The sequence below is a fragment of the Hemitrygon akajei genome, chromosome 14, assembly GCF_048418815.1.
Source record: "Hemitrygon akajei chromosome 14, sHemAka1.3, whole genome shotgun sequence".
Lineage (NCBI taxonomy): Eukaryota > Metazoa > Chordata > Chondrichthyes > Myliobatiformes > Dasyatidae > Hemitrygon > Hemitrygon akajei.
The window spans coordinates 89,029,161-89,051,213 of record NC_133137.1 but is presented as its reverse complement, the minus strand read 5'-3'; the positions used below and the strand labels follow the sequence as shown (position 1 = coordinate 89,051,213).

General features: G+C 45.4%; 1 protein-coding gene across 6 annotated transcripts in view; it reads left to right on the top strand.

Annotated features, from left to right (window-relative positions):
* Nucleotides 1-22,053, top strand: part of pfkfb3 (6-phosphofructo-2-kinase/fructose-2,6-biphosphatase 3) — a 92,961-nt gene that overhangs the window by 29,831 nt on the left and 41,077 nt on the right. For 5 of the 6 annotated variants that reach the window (XM_073066537.1, XM_073066534.1, XM_073066535.1 and 2 more), the window contains exon 1: nucleotides 17,953-18,222. The exons of the other annotated variant lie outside the window; for it this stretch is intronic. In XM_073066537.1, the coding sequence (XP_072922638.1) occupies nucleotides 18,141-18,222 (82 nt within the window). In that variant the 5' untranslated portion in view covers nucleotides 17,953-18,140. Of the gene's footprint in view, nucleotides 1-17,952; nucleotides 18,223-22,053 lie in introns of those variants that run through there. 6 annotated transcript variants of the gene reach the window in all.

The window sequence follows — 22,053 nt, the reverse complement described above, 5'->3', positions numbered from 1 at the left end:
GGGAGAGGTTTTGGGTAGAAGTGAGAGGAAGGGGCTGAAGATGAAAGGTGAGGTGTGGAGGTGAGGGAGAGGTATTGGGTGGAAGTGAGAGGTGAGGAGTTGGAGATGAAAGGTGAGGTGTGGAGGTGAGAGGTAACAGGGTGGATGTGAGAGGTTGGAGGTAGGAGTTGAGGGGTGCTGGTGGTTGAAACAAGGGAGAGCCTCATCCTCCGAGCTTGTGGCAGTGAGATATTTCTTTCTTGTATGTGTTATATTGTTGGGTTTGTGTCCCAAGAACTGGTCACCTTTCTACCCACGGGATATCAGTGGGATTTAGGCAAAAGGAAGAGCGGGGCAGAAGGTCTCCATGATCCTTGTGACTGTAGTAGCAACAGTGGAGGCCGTGGTCATTGAATGCTTTTTCTCTTACAACTGTGATTCAGGAAGGAATTGTGACTCAGTTGCTTCACTCACAGATATAAATCTAACAGCTTGCATCACATAATGTGCCACATTATTATATCACTGAGTGACTAGCTCCTACGTACTGAGGATAGGAATCTCCTTTCATGATGACTCATTGTAGGTACAAAGAGGTGACCTCACCCTACAGTCTGTAGCTGTGTAATAAGTATCTGTGTCTTGTTTAACCCTCTTTCCCCCCCCCCCCCACATTTTCTCTTCCATCTTCAGAACAGGAGGCTGGAAACACTCAGGAGATCAGGAAGCATCTATTGGGGGGGGGGGGATTTAACCTTTTATTTCCCCAAATTGGTAAAAGCTACAGATAAAACTATTTTACATTTGCGGGTGGAGGTGCAAAAGGGAAGGTCTGTGATAATCCGTTTCCCCTTGCAACTTAGAAGAAGGCCATTTGGCCCATCAAACCTGTGCCAGGTTCACTAATTTTCCCTGAGACCTGTTCTGCCCCCATTCCCAGAATAACCTCAGATTCTACCCCTCACCTACACCCTGGGGGGCGAATTGCAGTGGCCAGCTAACCCCCAACCTGCCCATATTTGGGCTGTGAGAGGAATCTGGAGGAAGCCCATGTGGTCCCAAGGAGAGAGTGCGGACTCCACACAGACAGCACAGGAGTTTGGGATGGTACTAGCCGTGCAGGGAGAGAATGAGAGAAGATAAGGATAGCTGAGCTGATAAGAGGAATGGACCTGCCAGTCCGTGACCTCCTTAAGAGCTTATTAAATGCCCCTAACGAATCGGACTCTCCCACCACCCCTGGCAGCTTCTCCCTGTAGTCTTTGACACCCTGACTGATCAAGAACCTCTCAGCCTCTGCTTTAAATATACCCTATAATTTGCCCTCCACGGCTGTCTGTAGCAATGAATTCCACAGAATCACCACCGTCTGGCTAAAGGAATTCCTCCCCGTTTCGGTTGTGAAGGGAGAATTCTCAATTGTCAGGCTGTGCCTCCTGGTCCTGGACTCTCTCACTATTGGAAACACTTTCTCCACATCTAGTATTCCAATATTTGATGGCACAGGAGACCTGTTTAGAGATGGAAACAAATTGTAGCCTTGCCTGCAATGTCCAAACTCCAAGGTAAATGAATAAATGAAAAGAATTTCCCATTGAAGCTGTAGATTTTAAGCTGAATCAGAAACAGATTCACTATCACTGACATACACTCAGTGGCCACGTTACTAGGAACACCTGTACATCTGCGTGTTAATATGAACATCTGATCAGCCAATCATGTGGCAGTAACTCAATAGACAGTAGGTGCAGTAGTAGGCCATTCGGCCCTTCTAGCCAGCACTGCCATTCACTGTGATCATGGCTGATCATATACAATCGGTACCCCCGTTCCTGTCCGCTCCCCATATCCCTTGACCCCGCTATCTATAAGAGCTCTATCTAACTTTCTCTTGAATGCATCCAGAGACCTGGCCTCTACTGCCTTCTGGGCAGAGCATTCCACATATCCACCACTCTCTGGGTGAAAAAGTTTTTCCGCATCTCTGTTCTAAATGGCCTACCCCTTATTCTTAAACTGTGGCCTGTAGTTCTGGACTCACCCATCAGCGGGAACATGCTTCCTGCCTCCAGTGTGTCCAATCTCTTAATAATCTTATATGTTTCAATCAGATCCCCTCTCATCCTTCTAAATTCCAGTGTATACAAGCCCAGTTGCTCCAATCTTTCAACATATGACAGTTCCGCCATTCCGGGAATTAACCTTGTGAACCTACGCTGCACTCCCTCAATAGCAAGAATGTCCTTCCTCAAATTTGGAGACCAAAACTGCACACAATACTCCAGGTGTGGTCTCACCAGGGCCCTGTACAGCTGCAGAAGGACCTCTTTACTCCTATACTCAATTCCTCTTGTTATAAAAGCCAGCATGCCATTAGCTTTCTTCACTGCTACTCTGCTTCTTCTACTCAAGGTAGAAAAGCATGCAGACATGGTCTAGAGGTTCAGACCAACATCAGAAAGGGGAAGAAATGTGACCTAAGTGACTTTGACCATGGTATGATTGTTGGTGCCAGATGGGATGGTTTGCGTATCTCCGAATTTGCTGATCTCCCGGGATTTTCATGCACAACAGTCTCTAGAATCTACAGAGATTGGTGCAAAAAGCAAAAAAAAAAAAATCATAGCAGTTCTGTGGGCGAAAACACCTTGTTAATGAGAAAGGTCAGATTGGTTGAAGCTGAGGATAGCTGAGCTGATAGGAGGAATGACAGAAGGTGACAAAAACTCCCCTCACCACGCATTACAACAGTGATGTGCAGAAGGGCATGTCCGAATGCAGAACTCATGGAACTTTGAAGTGGATGGGCTACATCAGCACAAGGCCACAAGCATGCACAGTGGCCACTTTATTAGCTACGAGGCACCTAATAAAGTGGACACTGAGTTTGGGTTGTTTTGTGGCAGTAAGGCATAAATATTACTGTAAATTGTAAAACAAATGGTGCAAAAGACAAAAAAGGTAGGATTCATGGGTTCCCATTCCGTTCAGAGGGGAAGGAATTATTTTGAGGGGTGTTTCCGACAGAGCTGACTGAACCGTTCAGTCAGAAAGGGTATGTCCTGAGAGAAAGGCCTCCCTCCAACTGTACTGTTCCAGCTTTGTGTTGTTGTTTCTGTGACTGAAGGTTAGCTCCTAAACAACTAACCCCTGGGGGGTGAGGGTGGGGGGGGGGTCAGATGCTGGCATCCGGAGCAACAAACAATCTGCTGGAGGAACTCGGTGAGTCGAGAGGCATCCGTGGGGAGAAGGGAATCGTCGACGTTTCGGGTCGAAACCCTGCGTCAGGACAGACCACAGGGGAAGCTGCTTATTTGGCATCGAGGCCATTTATCGTTTGCAAGTCAGTGGAGAGTGGGATTAGCTGAATTGTGTTTGTGCAGAACCAGATCAGATTGGATGGGTTCCATCATACACAACTCTTTGTGACTTATTCTAACGAGCTGCAGTTGACAACGCATTCAAGTTGCTTCCACCAGAAACTGCTGATATTGATAGGCCTCAGTGACCAAAGTGTTCACTCCCTGAGTCACGCAACACACACAAAATGCTGGTGGAACGCAGCAGGCCAGTTAGCATCTATAAGGAGAAGCACTGTCGACGTTTCGGGCCGAGACCCTTTGTCAAGACTAACTGAAAGGAAGGATAGTAAGAGAGTTGAAAGAAGGGGGGGGGGAATGCGAAATGATAGGAGAAGACCGGAGGGGTGGGGTGGAGCTGAGAGCTGGAAAGGTGATTGGCAAAAGTGATACAGAGCTGGAGAAGGGAAAGGATCATTGGATGGGAGGCCTAGGGAGAAAGAAAGGGGGAGGGGAGCACCAGAGGGAGATGGAGAACAGGCAGAGTGATGGGCAGAGAGAGAAAGAAAAAAAAAAGGAGGGGGGAAAAAACTAAATATATCAAGGATGGGGTAAAGAGCGGAGGAGGAACATTAACGGAAGTTAGAGAAGTCAATGTTCATGCCATCAGGTTGGAGGCTACCCAGCTGGTATATAAGGTGTTGTTCCTCCAACCTGAGTGTGGCTTCATCTTGACAGTAGAGGAGGCCGTGGATAGACATATCAGAATGGGAATGGGACGTGGAATTAAAATGTGTGGCCACTGGGAGATCCTGCTTTCTCTGGCGGACAGAGTGTAGGTGTTCAGCGAAACGGTCTCCCAGTCTGCGTTGGGTCTCACCAATATATAAAAGGCCACACCGGGAGCACCGGACGCAGTATACCACACCAGCCGACTCATAGGTGAAGTGTCGCCTCACCTGGAAGGACTGTCTGGGGCCCTGAATGGTGGTGAGGGAGGAAGTGTAAGGGCAGGTGTAGCACTTATTCCGCTTACAAGGATAAGTGCCGGGAGGGAGATCGGTGGGAAGGGATGAGGGTGGACAAGTGAGTCGAGTAGGGAGCGATCCCTGTAGAAAGCAGAAAGGGGTGGGGGGGGGGGGGAGGAAAGATGTGCCTGGTAGTGGGATCCCGTTGGAGGTGGAGGAAGTTACAGAGAAACTCCCTGAGTCATGATCTTTTCTGTGAGTTACAAGCTTGTTTGCTCAAATCGCACTCCAGGTAGTCTGCGTTCAGAGCTGCAGTTACAGATCAGCCGGTCTCCTCTCTTGGCAGCGGTGTGGCGGATAGCGTGGATAACTTCTCTCACCTCAACTCTGATCTGATTCCACAACCTACAGACTCATTTTCAAGGAGTCTGCAACTCATGTTCTCAGTAATATTTATTATTTATTTGCATGATTTGTCTTCTTTTGCACATTGGTTGTTTGGCAGCAATCCAATCACAAACAAGAGAAAATCTGCAGATGCTGGAAATCCTAGCAGCACGTACAAAGTGCTGGAGGAACTCAGCAGGCCAGGCTGCATCTGTGGAAACGAGTACTGTCGACGTTTCGGCCCAAGACCCGAAATGTCTTGCTGAAGGGTTTTGACCGGAAATGTCCTGCCGAAAGATTTCGGCCTGAAACATTAACTGTACTCTTTTCCATGGATGCTGCCTGGAGTATTGAGTTCTTTAGTGTGTTGGTTGTTTGTTGATCTTTGTTTATGTATGGCTTTTCATAAATTCTATTGTATTTCTTTATTTTCCTGCAAGTGCCTGCAAGAAAATGAATCTCAGTGTTGTACTTGGTGACATATACGTACTTTGTTAATAAATTTGCTCTGAAACCTTTTTGACCCTCGAGACCAATTCACCTACCGGAGGATCTTTGGGAAGCGGGAGGAATCTGGCGCACCCACGCACAGAGTGTGCAAACTCCGCACGAGGTCAGGGTCGGACCCGGATCGCTGGCGTTGTGAGGCAGCTGCTCTACCAGCTGTGCCACCACGATCAACAGTAGTTGTTTTGATAAAATGAAACTCTTGCATATTTACCTCTGCGACCCAGTGATTTTAACATGCTGTGGAAAATGAGGAAGCGTGAAATATTAAAGGAGAAACCCAGCCAACACTATCTGTGTTCTATCAGCAGCAACAGTTTCATGATAAGGCTGGAAATGCATTGGAGGGGGTCTGGGGAGATTTACCTTGCAGCTAACATTTCAGAGGATCTGTCAGAATCACATTTATTACCACTGATATACGTCAACAAATTTGTTATTTTGAGTCAGAAGTACAGTGCAATACATAACATAGACTAAAAATTACGGTAAGTAACTTAAGCAAAAATATTGAAGTAGTGTTCACAGGTTCATGGACCGTTCAGATATCTGATGTTGGAGGTGAAGAAGCTGTTCCTAAATGTTAAGTGTGTGTCTTCAGGCTCTCCTACCTCCTCTTCGATGGTAGTAATGGGAAGGGGGCATCTCCTGGGTGATGGGGGTTCAGTCAATAAGCGTCATCACAAAGAAGGCACCACACAGCTTCTGTGTTCTTAAACGTTTGCACAGATTTGGCACATCAACAAAAACTTTGATAAACTTCTATAGATGCACGGTGGAGAGTATCCTAACTGGTCGCATCATGGCCTGGTATGAAAACACCAGTTCCCAGGAACAGAAAATTCTTCCAAAAAAGTAGATAAAGCCCAGTCCTTCCCACCGTTGAGAACATTCACATGGAGCACTGCCCAAAGAAAGCAGCATCCATCATTAAAGACCCCCACCATACAAGCCATACCCTCTTCCTGCTACTAACATCAGGGAGGGGGTACAGGAGCCTTAGACCAGTGGTCCCCAACCACTGGGCCACGAAGCATGTGCTACCGGGCCATGAGGAAATGATAATGATTTGTCGATATGAAACGATATGAGTCAGCTGCACCTTTCCTCATTCCCTGTCATGCCCACTTGACCGCACGCTAGGTCATTACTCATGCCAGGGATCACTGGTTGGCCTCGGGTAACCGGCCACGTTGCATGGCCAGTGAGAAGTGCCGTTACTACTGGCCTGGAATGCGGACACATGGGCGCCGCCTCTAAACCTGTTTAGCACACCAAATGTTCGTGGGGAACCCGGTGCTAAAATATTCGCAGATGACCTAATTCGGGCTCAGCATTTTGTAAGTAGCAGAGCAGCTACCTCGCTGCGATCTACTGAAAGTCATCCCTCAAGCCAAACTTTTGTCGGCTGATAGATCCTACCTACAAGGAGGGTGGGCGTGCGCCCTGTCGCACTCCTCGCTCGGTCGGTCGCTCTCTCCGGACTGCGACCGCCGCGGCCCTGGTACGGGACCTCCGGTCCTTACCTTGTCCTCTCACTGGTGTGTTGCAATGATTTTATATGTTCACACAAGGAAAATATGCGCTGTGTGTTTAATATCCAAACGTTACTTAAAATGTTATGATGCTATTGTCTGACAAGTGAGTTATAATTAACTTATTAACTTACCACTATGTTCATGCGAGGAAAATATGCGCTGTGTATTTAATATTAAATTCATTGGATTAACCCTTTTAGAAACAAAATTGAGTGTATAAGCCATTTATAAGTGATTTATAGTTGACTTATCACCTATATTCAGGACGCGATTAACACCGCCCCCCCCCCCCCCCCCCCCCCCCCGGCCGGTCCGCAAGAATATTGTCAATATTAAACTGGTCAGAGGTTGGTGACCCCTGCCTTAGACCCTACACATTCAGGAACAATTCAATCATCAGGCCTCTGAACCAGGGTGGATCATTTCACTGACTTCAACTCTAAACTGGCTCACTTGAAGGACTCTATACAACTCATGCCCTCCATATTATTTTTCATTTGCACAGTTTGTCTCCGTTTTCACATTGGTTGCTTCTTTTTCTACCCTTTACCCCTTCCACCTATCACCTCCCATCTCTTCACCTCACCAAGTCCCTCCACCTTCTTATTCTGGTTTCTGCCCCTTCCTTCCTCTTCAGTTCTGATGAAGGGTCTTGGACTGAACTGCCAAGTGTTCATTCTATGCCGGGTCTCTATTTTTCCCTGTGAACGCCTGCAAGAAAATGAGTCTCGAGGCAGAGTTCCCGAGACCTCAAGAGCAATAGGAGTTTAGCTGCTCATAGTGAAGTAAGGTGAAGGGGAGGTGATCCAACCAGTCTCAGTGATGGAGCTGGCAGAAGGTGATGACGCGTCGCAATGGCAGTGAAGGGGTCCCAGTCACCTTGCATTCCATGCCACTGGACCCTAACCCTGACCTATTAAGGACTGTGCTGTTGATACCCATGCATCGGCCTCCCCGCATCAAACAAACTCGCGCACGTGCGTTCTCCATTAACGGCAACCCCTTAGGAGAACATCATATTCGACTTGTGTGATCACACTGTGACTCCCTATGATTCAATGAGAGCTGAAGGACATTCAGCACAACAGTCCACTTCACAAAGGCCATCACAAACTCAATGCTGTCCCTGCTCTCTCTCTCTCTCTTATTTCATGTCCTGTGATAAATCGTTAAACCCGTAGCTCAAATGTAGGCCAGCCAGACTGTTGACCAAAATACCAAAGGAGCAGGGAATCTTGTTTTCAAAAATGTATTCATTCATAGAATCAGGCCATTTGGCCCATCAGATCTGCTCCGCCATTCGATCAATCCTTCTCAGCCCAATTCTCCTGCCTCTCCCCGTGATATTAGATGCCCTTACAAATCAAGGACCTATCAACCTTAGCTTTAAATGTACCCTGTGACTTGGTATCCACAACCATCTGTGGCAGTGAATGCCACCAATTCACTACCTTCCTCATCTCTGTTTTAAAGGGACATCCTTTTATTCTGAGGCTGGGCCCTCTGGTCCGAAGCGCTCCCACCACAGGAAACATCATCTCCACGTCCACTCCATCTTGGCCTTTTAATATCTGATAGGTTTCAATGAGTTCTCTGGTATACAAAATCTAGTACACGTTACTGGGCATGCAAGCATTTATTGTGCATCCCTGATTACCCGGGCACAGCCGAGGACTGTGAGTCTGCTGAGTCTGGAGTCACCAGAGGCCAGATCGGGTAAGGACATCCTGTCATGAATTTGATGATCAAAGTTCAAAGAAAATTTATTTTCAAAATATCAACATGTCACCATATACCACCCTGAAATTCACAGTAGAACAGAGAGGTACAATAGAATCAATGAAAATCAACACACAAAGAAAGACGGATAAACAACCAGTGTGCAAAAGAAAGCAAACTGGGACCTAAGGCTCTCGTTCCTCCTTCCTGATGGTAGCATTGAGAAAAGAGCATGGCCTGGATGGTGGGGGTCCTTGATGATGGACGTGGCTTTCTTGGTCAGCACTCCTTGTAGATGTGCTCAATGGTGGGGATGGAGTTTCCTGTGATGGACTGGGCTGTATCCACTACTTTTTATAGGTTTTTCTATTCATCGACATTGGTGTTTCTATACCAGGCTGCAATGCCCCCAGTCAGGATGTACCCTACAGACGTTTGTCAAAGTTCTAGATGACATGCTGAGTCTAGGCAGAGGTGCTGCTGTGCCTTCTTTACAAGCTGCTTCCAGAAACAGTTTCTCTGAAATGATATTGCCAAGGCGTTTAAAGTTACTGACCATCTACAGACCCATGATAGTTTTGTGATTGTCATTGCTGAGACTGGCATTTCACTGTTAATTTCCCCATTTGCTACGGTGGGATTCAGATCTGGTCCTGGATCAGGCCATTAATTTCCCTCAGTTTCAATAGTTGTTTTCCTTGTCTGAGCAGCGTTAATGAAACCCAGATGACTGCCATCATCCGCTTCAAGTCTAAGTCAATACTGCCTTTCAGAAACTGGAACGTGCAATTGTGCACACACACTCACATATAACACACAACAGTGCCACACCCTTGTAGCTCCAAAAGATTCATAACATCAGTTTTTTGGCATTGCACAATGAATATTACATTCTTGTCATTTCCCTGTTCAACCCAATATAACTAGAAATAGTAAAAGTGAGGCAATTAAATTGTTATAAGAAAGCCAGTATCCATTAGGGAAAGAAATCTGCCACCTTTGCATGCCAAGGCTCACTCGTTAGCCCAGAGTAGAGTATTAGACTAATTTAGCATGGAACGAGGCTGTTCAGCCCATCTCATCCCTGATGGACCGGGATACCTGTGTGCACTCGGTGGCCACTTTATTAGGTACACCTGCTCATTAATGCAAGTGTTTAATCAGCCAAACGCGTGACAGCAACTCAGTGCATGAAAGCATGCGGACATGGTTAAGAGGCTGAGTTGTTGTTCAGGTCAAACAAAACAATGGGGAAGCAGCACAGACAAAAGTGCTGGTGGAACGCAGCAGGCCAGGCAGCATCCATAGGAAGAAGTAGAGTCAACGTTTCAGGCTGAGACCCTTTGTCAGGACTAACTGAAAAAAGAGATAGTAAGAGATTTGAAAGTAGGTGGGGGAGGGGGGAGATCCGGAATGATAGGAGAAGACAGGAGGGAGAGGGATGAAGGAGGGAAGAAATGTGATTTAAGTGACTTTGACTGTGGAATGATTGCTGATGTCAGACGGGGTGGTTTAGAGTATCTCAGAAACGGGGAATTTCACTCACAACATCTCTAGAGTCGACATAGGATGGTGCGAGAAACAAAAAAGACATCCAGTGAGCGGCAGTTCTGTGGTCGAAAACGCCGTGTTAATGAAGAAGGTCAGAGGAGAGTGGCCATTCTGGTTCAAGCTGACAGGAAGGCAATGGTAACTCAAATAATTACATGCGTTACAACAGTGGTGTGCAGAAGAGCATCTCTGTGTGCACAACACGTCGAACCTTGAAGTGGATGGGCTACAGCAGCAGAAGACCACGAACAATCACTGAGTGGTAACTTTATCGGGTGCAGGAGATACCCAATAAAGTGACCAATGACTGGACAGTAACTATTGCCCTGTTTGACTTGTTCATCAAGTCAAGGTTACTGGTACGTGAACCTTGGTTTCTGAAAGAGGAAACAATGGTGTATTTTGACTCGGGTGACCTCAGACTCGCCATGAGCTGCCTTCTTACTTTGAATTAGTTTTGCATCTAGAATTGGATTTAAATCCGCAAGTTTCCTCGTTAGATACTGGAATCGCTCTGGGAACATTCAGAGCTTTTGGGAATGTGTGAAAGGACCACACCATAGATAGGAAAAATAATAATATCTTCACCCATCTGATTTGATTTGACAGCATGTAACAAATAAAGCAAACGCTTATCATCGTTACAATCAGATGCATGTGAGTTCTTTTTAGTAAACCATACTGATTTGCGAAAACTTTTAAAATAAATCGTTTGGGGGAAAAAAGAGTCTGCTGTAATAATTAAAGCTCATAAACATATCAAAGTAAACGAATGTGTAATATGACCCTGTAAAGTAGTTTTGCTGCTACATTATTGATACTGAAAATGTCTTCCTTATTCCCTGGGATTTAACACCGTTCTTGCAAATTCTCTGGAAGTAGTACATTTATATGAAATAAATTATAGAATCATAAGCATCTCAGTGTGGTATGGTATGGCAAAGTATTCCAGCGGGTGGTGAAAACTGCTCAGCGGATTATCAGCACCCAATTGCCCACCATTGAGAATATCTACCATAAACGTTGCCTGGGCAGGACAGAAAGCATTATCAAGGATGCATCTCACCCTAACCATGGACCTTTTACTCTCCTCCCATCAGGTAGGTGCTACAGGAGCCTCTGCTCCTGCACCAGCAGGCACAGGAAGAGCTTCTTCCCTGAGGCTGTGACCCTGCTGAACCTCACATCACAGCGCTAAGCAGTATTGCACCCACATTGCACTGAATCAGTACTTTTATATTTGTGTGTTATTCGCAGTTTTATTCACTTTTTATTTGCAGTTATTTTGCAAATAACACTATTTGCATTTCTGGTCAGATGCTAACTGCATTTCATTCGGCTTTGTATCACAACGGCAATAAAATTGAATCTAATCTAATCTGATCTAAATACGGTTGTTCAAAGTAAGATTCAGAAAAATAATTAAAATCAAAGACATACTGAGATTACCATAGACCGAGTGTAATTATTGACTTCAGTTAATACAATGCAACTAAGCAGTGGATAATGGCCAGTCCATCACGGGTGAAGACCCACCACTGAGCAGGTCTACAAGGAGCGTTGCCACAAGAAAGCAGCATCCATCATCAAGGACCTCCATCCCCAACATCCAGACCATGCTCTCTTCGCGCTGCTGTCATCGGGAAGGAGGTATGGAAGCCTTAGGTCCCACACCACCAGGTTCAGGAACAGTTAATACCTTGCAGCCAGCATGGGTGACTTCACTCACCTCAACACTAAACTGATCCCACACCTATGGACCCACTTTCAAGGACTCTGGAACTCATGTTCTCAGTGTTATTTATTTATTGATATTATTATTTGTTTTCTTTTGTATCTGCACATTGGTTGTTGGCCGGCCTTTGTAGTTTCTTCATTGATTCTATTGTGTTTCTTTGTATCTGCTGTGAATGCCCACAAGGAAAATGAATCTCAGGGTCATATATGGTGACATATACGTACTTTAATAATTACTTTGAACTTTGAGCTTACCACAGACATACTGTATTAATTGACTTTTATTAATATAAATGTACAAAATGCTTCGTGTATGTGGAAGAGTGAGTTCTGAAATTCTCGGCTAGTGGAACAGAGGTCAATGCCAGGTTTAGGGAAATTCAGGATTGCTGTAAATCAGTAATTTCCAGGTCCCGTGCCCTGTGCGGTGAGGTGGAATTCAGTGCAGTAATGTAAGAATACAGTGACATCGTGGTCAAGTGATCGAACCAGCGTTACGAGCCATTGATCCGAAGATATGATGACAAATCACTCTGTGACTGTGGGAAAGTTAAAGTTACAATCATTTAAATTTTTTAAATGCCTGTTCATGATCTATGCTCTGTGTCCTTAACCGATGAACCAGTTAAGACTCGTGAGTCTGGAGTCACACCCAGAGCAGACTGAATCAGAATCAGACTCAGGATTGTTACCACTGACATTTGGCATGAAATTTGATGTTTTGCAGATGCAGTACAGTGGAATACATAAAAAGTTAAACTCAGAAATAAATGAATAATGCAAAAAAGCAAGACAGTGTTCATGGGTTCGTGGACTGTTCAGAGTAGTTGGGAGAGGAAAGTGGAGCATAAAGCAAGTTGGAGGGCAGAAGGTAGCAGTGGGAGAGAATTGGGTGTCTTGTTTCACCAAAAGAAGAGGATATGAATTAAAATAATGAAGTGCTTCATTACAAATGGTCATAATTATTGTTACAAAGAAGTGACTAATTCCTTGAGACCCTCTGTGCAATAGAACCATGGAACATTACAGCACAGAAACAGGTCTTCTGGCCCTACTTGGCTGTGCCGAACCATTTTTCTGCCTAGTCCCACTGACCTGCACCTGGACCATATCCCTCCATACACCTCTCGTCCATGTACCTGTCCAAGTTTTTCTTAAATGTTAAAAGTGAGCCCGCATTTACCACTTCATCTGGCAGCTCACTCATTTCACACTCCCACCACTCTCTACGTGAAGAAGCCCCCCCCCCCCCCAATGTTCCCTTTAAACTTTTCCCCCTTCACCCTTAATCCACGTCCTCTGGTTTTTTTCTCCCCTAGCCTCAGTGGAAAAAAGCCTCCTTATTCGAAAGGAGAGCAAAAATGCTCTCATTCAAAATCCTCTGAATGATGGTTCAAAAATGTGGCAATTCAGCACCCCAAATCTCACACTCTGACTGGGGAGAGTGAAGATGGATATCTTGAGGTTTCAGATGGTTCAGCAGTTACTGGGTACAGCGCAGATTGACAGCGCTGATCTGAGAAATCTGAGGGTTTGGATCAGAATCACTGACATATGCCATAAAGTTTTTTTTGTGGTAGCAATACAGTGCAATACATGAAAATACTATGTTACAGTAAAAAAATTAAAATAAGTGAATAGTGCAAAAGAGGAGTAGCAAGGTAGTGCTCACGGGGCCACTCAAGAATCTGATAGTGCAGGGGAAGAAGCTGCCCTGAATCGTTGCTCGTGGGTCTTCAGGCTCCAGAAACTCCTCCCGGATTATAAACACGAGGAAATCTGCAGATGCTGGAAATTCAAACAACACACATAAAATGCTGGTGGAACACAGCAGGCCGGGCAGCATCTATAAGGAGAAGCACTGTTGACGTTTGGGGCCGAGATTTATTGTATCCTGGATTGTAGTAATGAGAAGAGGGTGTGTGCTCGATGGTGAGAGGCCTTCTTGAGGCACTGCCCTTTGAAAATGTCCCCGATGGTGGGGAGTGTTTGTTTTAACTCCACATCTTTTACGTACTGTATAATACGCAATACATTATGTAAACAACAAAGAATGCTTAATCAAACTATATATTTACAATATTACTCAAATATTACTGAAATGTTAACTACACAACACTCCACCCTGGTCAGCTATAAAATCCACCTCAATATAGAATATATCTCAACTATATACTCAGTGTACTATATAATACAACTACTATGTAGACCTCCACAGCATAGTAAATTTTAAATTTTAAGCTGATATAGACTCCTCTTCCTTTTGATTCCACTAACGAAACACTAAAGCATTCTACAATCAACAATGGGTTCAGTTCTAAATGATCCTGCATTCATGGTATCAACAAAACTCATTTTGGCAACACACACAAAATGCTGGTGGAACGCAGCAGGCCAGGCAGCATCTATAGGGAGAAGCGCTGTCAATGTTTCGGGCCGAGACCCTTCATCGGGAACCTCATTTTGGTTGTTTTGACTGAAGCAGTCAAACTTCTAAGCAAACTGTATGCTCCTCCACCAATGGCACTTAGCAAAACAGCCGTGTTAGTCGTTAATGCAAACGACACATTTCATGGTATGTTTCAATGTACTTATAATGAATAAACTTGAATCTTAAAAGAAAATCTCCCGACTCCCCAAAGAGCAGTAAGAATCTGATGCTTGAATTCCCACAGGGAGTTGAGGTGGGGAATGGTTGATGAGGAGTATTGGGACAAGCATTCAGGGGAGAGTGGGTGGTAGATGTAGACTGGGCCAGACAGGAGTGGAACATTACTGCCTAGGACTAGGTAGGCTGGATTCCTTTTGTAGTGATTTGGAGTCTTTGGAAGGTGCAAGAGCAAGACAGGCCTATTGCTCAGGCAATACGCACGGCGTATTGGAATCTGTAGGCATTAATCTCATCCCCATTCCTCCCCCATAACAATTGAAAGGACTGTCCTCCAGGAAGAGGGAATAACCTTGAGTTAGGAGTTGACTTTGGAGTCTTACACCAGCAATGCAAATGAACAGATGTGGTATCCGTTTCAATATTATTGTGCAGGTATGTTGAGAGTGAGGAGACTGCTTTTCTCAGTAACAGGAGAACATAGGAATGAAAATAATGTTTCTAACCAGCTGCTAGCTGCTTGGTAATAAACAGGTTTTAATTATTGGCACAGGGAAGTGACTTCTTCTGTCAGGTAATTTAGACTCTTATCAATGAAATCTTCTTAATGAGCTGGGTTCATTCATTAAGTGCCCCAAATTTCATTCTTTGGTTGGGGATATCAAATTCAATCTCAAAGTCCAAGAAGATTTATTATCAAAGTACATATATGTCACCTTATGCTGCCCTGAGATTTGCTTTCTTGAAGGTATTTACAGGAAAATAAAGAGATAAAATAGAATTTTCTGGAAAACTACATGTAACAAAGATAGACAAACATCCCAACTTGCAAAATAGGACGAACTGCAAATGTGGAAAAAAATAATATTGAGAACATGAGTTGTAAAGAGTTATTGAAAGTGAATCTGTAGGTTGTGGAATCAGCTGAGAGTTAAGGTGGGATGAAGTTATCCATGCTGGATCATGAGTCTGATGATTGTAGGGTAATAGCTGTTCCTGAACCTGGTGGTGTGGGACTTACAGATCCTCTAGCTTCTAGTAGCAAGTGGAGATATGAAGCAGTATATCTCCAGAGCGGGGGATATCTCACAGACCCCCCTCGGTTAATGGTAGGGGTCCATGGCATGTAGAAGTTTGGGATCTCGAGCAGCCCCACACAAACCTCAGCAGATCAGGCAGCGTCTATGGAGGGAAATGGACAGTCCATATTTCGGGCTGAGACCCTGCATCAGGGCTGGAAAGGAAGAGGGCAGAAGACTATTTGCCTCCCTGTGTAGAAGACCTACTGAGTTCTTCCGGCATTCTGTGTGTACTGCTCTAGATCAAGGACCCCCACCATCCAGGTCTTGCTCTCTTTTAGCTGCTGCCATCTGAAAGGAGGTACAGGAGTCTCAGGACCCACACCACAAGGTCCAGGAACAGTTATTACACTACAACCACTAGGCTCCTGACCCAGCATTGTACTTCACTCACCTCAGCACCCAACTGATTCCAAACGCAGTGGACTCTACTTTCAGGAACTCTACAATTCACGTTCTCACTATTATTTATTTACTTATTTGTTCACTTTATATTTGCAGGTCGGTTGTTTGGCTTTGCTTTTCGATAAAATCTATTGTATTTTTGTATTTTTTCCTGTGAATGCCCGCAAGAAAAACAAATCTCAAGGTACATTATAGTGACATAATCTTACTTTGATAATAAATTTACTTTGTGAAATTATCAGCATCTTCAGAATCTCCTGTGTCTCTCTCGTCTCTAAATTCAGATACTTAATTAGTTATTGTATAAAGTACCTGACAGATAGATTAGATAAAATGCAGTCATTAGAAGCGGATCCTAGTTCGAGAGCATCTTATCTTTTACTTTAGTTGTTTAATCAGCTGACACTTGCTATTTCCATTGTAGATAGGACAAAACTATCGCTGCGAAGAAAGGCTGGCGCGGGATTGTCAATTGCTACAATATCAATGCGATTAAACGAGCAGGAATCGTGGATTAATTTGTGTATCCCCATTGATCGCAACGGGAATTGATAATGATAGATTGAGTTTTGTGAAGAACATATTCCAACTATTTAATAGGTCAGGTAACATTTTAATCATATGTAGCGCATATTTAGTCGGGGTGCTATCGAGAGTTTTAGGAAGATTAGCACAGTTACAGCAGCTAAAAGTAGATACCTAATGAGCGCAAAGCGGTTTATAATTGTAATGTTTTACCATTTGACATTTCCAAGCGGATTTAGTGAAGGGCGCGAATCTATTCTGCCTCAAGTCCATCTTTTGAAAGCACGGCGCTTTTATCGTTCCGACGCATTTAGGGAAATAACCGGATTTAAGACAAGTATAGTTGTTTGGCGTAGCGAGTACTTGAGCGGAGTTCCCGTCACAGGAAATATTTTCTTTCAAAGGATGCTAGTGTGACTGAGCGGGAGAGTTTTCTCGGTAGGAGCTTTGTGTGATTCCCTGTACGTGAGAGACGTGATCGGGGGTTTCTCTCTAGCCCCCCCCCCCCCTTACCATGTCTCTATTAGGGCGGTCTTTTTTTCATACAATAGTCTAGACGACTGCATTAGTGCTTCATCGCAGAACACAAAGGAAAAAATTAAGCTTTAACCACAAAAAAACCTTAAAAATGTTTATTTTCCGTTAAAGATTATTAGTAAAATGTTAGACCGGTATCACAACTGGATAAATATATGGGAACATGATTATAGTCCAGAAGAAATGTAATCGGTTTAAATGTGCTTATAACACTAACGTGAAATGAAATCGTTCAAAAAAATTGGTTTGCATAAATTGAAATGCTTGAAGAAATCTCACGGGCAAAAATGGCTTTTCTCTTTGTCCGTATTGTCAATGTACTGTATAGTTCATGCTAAGGAGAGCAAGGTTTAAACTTCAGTGCAAGGGAAATAAGATTTTGTTTTGAGAACAAAGGAAAATAAAAATTACAACTTTAGCAATCAATTGTAACTATTCTCAGGTCCAATCCTGCTCCATTATTACCTAAGGGAATATTTAATATAGTCCGCAAAAGCAGCGTCAGTTTTGCAAGAAGTTGTAATTAGTAAGACATCTTAAAATAACTTCTATTGTACTGTTAGTGCAAAGACTAAACATACCTTAATAATATTTTCCTGCAGTGATAAATATGCGTGTTTATTTGTTCTTCTCTTTTCTCCCCCCCATTCTTTCATAGAGATAAGGAAAGCTAAATCACAGAAACAGATCACTTGACCCAACTCGTGCCGAATTATTATTCTGCCTACTCCCATCGACCATAGCCTACCATACCCCTCTCATGCATGTACTTATCCAATTTCTCTGAAATAAGAACTTCTCTCATCTGACAATATTTGATTTAATTTGTCGTTATTGTTCCACTTTTTATTTACAACCAAAGCGTGCTGTATATTGCGGAAAAGGATCCTCCCTTCCTTCTAACCTCAGTCAACCCCTTGGCTGAGACCTGTAACACGAGCACATGTATCAAAGTCACGGACCAATCCACGAAGAGAGCGGCGGCGTTTCACGTGCTCTCTATTTGCTTGCCGAGCTGCCATTGGCGGAATGGGGCCGATGATGCGTGGGGGGTGACGTCGGCGGCGAGGGAAGTATTTAAAAGAGCCATCGAGCCGGCGCTGAGTCACTTTCACGCGGTAGAGAGCCGGGGCTGGAGTTGAATATATTGCAGTGGTCGCAAAGCCTGCGTTTGCGGCATTGCGGAAGGCAGAGGAGAGCCGTGCCACGTTTGACAGCCTCACTTCTCCCTTAGGCACCTTGCATTCCTCCCAACAGAACACCCTCCCCTCTTGCCCTTGACTGCAGCTTCACGCGGCACCATGCCCAGAGAGCTAACCAGGAACCCGATGCAGAAAATATGGATGCCTTACAAAGACGAGAGGCCCGCAGTACCATCCCAATGTGAGTCTCCCTCCCCCGGGAGTAGGCTGCCGTTTTCTTCTGTTAAGGCTCTGTTTGTATTTTATTTTACCTTATCTGATCAAAGTGCAATTTTTAAAAATAATTCCCAACGGTTTTAAGTAGTCTAACATCAATTATTTTTTGTTAATTATGTTAAAAAGTGATGATGAAAAGCGAACCATAATGCAGCCACCATTGCAGGTGGCTACAGATTGTTGGGGTTGATTTAGTGTGTCACGGAATGTCATTGCTGTTTTACTGGCATGCAGGCGGCAGTCGATCAATGTTGGCTTCTTTTGTTATATAGGCTGATTTTTTTCGCTCGCTCCCGCTCGTTGGCTCTCACTTTTCATTGGTATCAAGCAGTGGTCTGATCTGTCGTTTGAAATTTTAATCAATCCAAGCCTTTTCTTTCCTCCCCTCCTCTCTCACTCCCTCTTTCCCGACCCCCCTCCTCTCTCACTCCCCCTTTCCCGACCCCCCCCCCCTCCCCTTCCCCCCCTCCTCACTCCCCCTTTCCCGACCCCCCTCCTCCCTCACTCCCCCTTTCCCGACCCCCCTCCTCCCTCACTCCCCCTTTCCCGACCCCCCTCCTCCCTCACTCCCCCTTTCCCGACCCCCCTCCTCCCTCACTCCCCCTTTCCCCGACCCCCCCTCCTCCCTCACCTCCCCCTTTCCCGACCCCCCTCCTCCCCTCACTCCCCCTTTCCCGACCCCCCTCCTCCCTCACTCCCCCTTTCCCGACCCCCCTCCTCCCTCACTCCCCCTTTCCCGACCCCCTCCTCCCTCACTCCCCTTTCCCGACCCCCCTCCTCCCTCACTCCCCCTTTCCCGACCCCCCTCCTCCCTCACTCCCCCTTTCCCGACCCCCCTCCTCCCTCACTCCCCCTTTCCCGACCCCCCTCCTCCCTCACTCCCCCTTTCCCGACCCCCCTCCTCCTCACTCCCCCTTTCCCGACCCCCCTCCTCCCTCACTCCCCCTTTCCCGACCCCCCTCCTCCCTCACTCCCCCTTTCCCGACCCCCCCTCTCCCCCCCCCCTCACTCCCCCTTTCCCGACCCCCCTCCCCCCTCACTCCCCCTTTCCCGACCCCCCTCCCCCCTCACTCCCCCTTTCCCGACCCCCCTCCCCCCTCACTCCCCCTTTCCCGACCCCCCTCCCCCCCTCACTCCCCCTTTCCCGACCCCCCTCCCCCCTCACTCTCCCCCCCCCCACATACAGTTTTTCTGAATTGGCAATTGGATTTTTTGAAAACACGTGACTGCGAGTTAAGCCGGGTTATATAAGGACACGCTTCACCGTGAGCGCTGCTTTCATTCTGTTCTGAAGCTGGTCAGTGTTGCTCGCTCTCGTACTAGCGTTTTAAGATTTGCCTTTTTTGAACAGAGGGTTTTTCCCTTGGGCAGCCTCTCTCCTTGCATCTGACTGAATCCTGTGGTGACGCGTGCAGCATTGTGTTTTGCTTTCGTAGTAGTCGGAAGTTTATTTTAAAGAGCCAGATGCACTTTCCGTAGTGAAGTTGTGGTATCATTAAAAAAAATTGTTAATAATTTTACATTTTCAGGAGTTGCGCGGTACTGAGGAACGATTCAGTTTTAATCTACGTTGCAAACTGGAACTTCTTCGTTCAGACATGATGCCATTACATCACTCACAGTTTCCATAGTTACCTGGAACCCATTGCGAAGCAAACTAAACGAGAAAGAGTGGAATTAATTCTTATTCTCTGGTCTTCATCGCCTTGAGTTATGCTTGTGGGTCCTTTACCCACTTTCCCATGCTAGCTTTTGATAACTTCCGAATCCGGTTTGTTATCACTGACGTGTTTCGTGGAAGCTACTTTGGAGCACCAATGCAGTGTAGCCAATGTACAATGGTGCTATAAAATAGTTTTAAAAAGCGAAATGGTGAGTGATGGTGGAGGGAAGAAGCTGTAAGTAAAATGTTCTGTGTGTCTTCAGGCTCCTGTACCTCCTTGCTGATGGTAGTGATGAGAGGGCATGTTCTGGATGGATGGTGAGGGTCCTTTCTGAGGCATCACATTCTGAAGATCCCCTTAATTGTTTGGGAGGGGGGGCAAGTGCCCATGATGGTGCTGGCTGAGTTTACAACATTATTCAGCTTTTTCCCAATCCTGTGCATTGGGAACTCTGTGACAGACCAGTTAGAATGCTTTCAAGGTACATCTGTAGAAATTTGCTGGATTATATAGATTTTGGAATGAACAATGGGCCAATTGTGCCCTCTTGCGTAACAGGGTTTTATCCAACTGCAGTGCAGGTAGAGCTGCAGCCACAGTGGCAGAGGCATTGATTCAGTCCTGACCGCTGTCAGTGTGGAGTTTGCTTGCTCTTTCTGTGAGTTTCGCCAGTTTACTCGTAGGTTACATGCCCCTAGTGTGTGAGGTGGAATCTGGGGGTGAGGGAGGTGATGGCTGTGTGAGGAGAGCTTGTGCTTCTAGAGTGCAGGGGTTACTGTGGCTAATGAATGGAGAAGTAGGAAATCGATGTACAAGTAGTAATGAGGAGAAAAGGGGTTTAACACAGATTCTTCAGATGCAGGAAGTCCAGACTAACTCTCGAAGAATTCAGTAGCTCAGGCTGCATCTATTGAAATGAACAAACAGTCAAAGTTTGAGGCTGAGGTCCTTCGTCTGAACTGGAAAGGCGGGGGGGTGGGGGGGGGGGGAGCGCGAGAGAAATGTTTCGTTGCTTGTGTTCTCGTTTGCTGAGCGTTGTGGACATGCTTTGGTGGCAGGATGTGTGGCAACAGTTGCACGCTGACCCCAGCACGTTTATTTGGAGATGGTGTGGCCTGCCCGCTGTCTGTAAGGAGTTTGTGTATTCCCCGTTTCCTCCCACAGTCCAAAGACCGACCTTTTTGCTAGGTTAAGTGATTGTTAATTGCCCCATGATTAAATCAGAAATTGCAGTACAGTGTGAGTCGAGGTCTGGGAAGGGCTCTGAGTTGTGCTGCCCAGAAATGCCCAGTTTATTCCTAGCCTGATCACAGCACAATTTACAATAACCAGTTAACCTACTAACAAGTACATCTTCGGACTATGACGGGAAACCTGTATGCCAACGAGAACATGTGATAAATAAATCTGAATGACCAGTATTTGTTAACTCGGTTTATTATTGTCCTGTGTACTGAGTGAGGCACAGTGTGAAAAACCTGTTTGTCTGCTTATCAGTGTGAATCACCACCTCAGATCAGTGCAGTGAGGTAGTACAAGCGAAAGAATAAAGTGGGTCGAAATAGAGCGCAGATCTACTCATTGTGAAGAGGACAGTTTGCAATGAGTCACCACACTCTTAGAATATCCATGTCCCAGTTGACATTTACTGATTTTTATTGATGCAGCATAGAAGGTGTTCTGTCTGGACGTATAATGGCTTGGTAGGGCAACTGTTTTGCCATTGACCACGAGAAACAGCAGAGCTGTTGACACAGGTACGTCACCCCTTTGTGGGCCCCTGTCCATACTTTGCTTGGTCTCAGTAAAGCAGCCATAAAATCTAAGACTGGGCCCACTCTGGGCATTCTCTTCTCCCCTCCCATGAAAGCCTGAAAGCATGTACACCAGGCTCAAGAACAAACTTCTGTACTGCTGTTAGCAGATTCTTGTGTGAAAAGATGGTCTCTTAGCTTCACTATCAACTTTGATAATGTTGCACTTTATTCTGCATAGTTATTGTTCTATCTCAACGCACTGTGATGATTTGATCTGTATGCAGATTAAGCTTTTCGCTATATTTTGGCACATGTGACAATAGTAAGCCAATACAATAAAATGGAGAAGAGCAAGAGGTTGAAATTGGTGTAGAG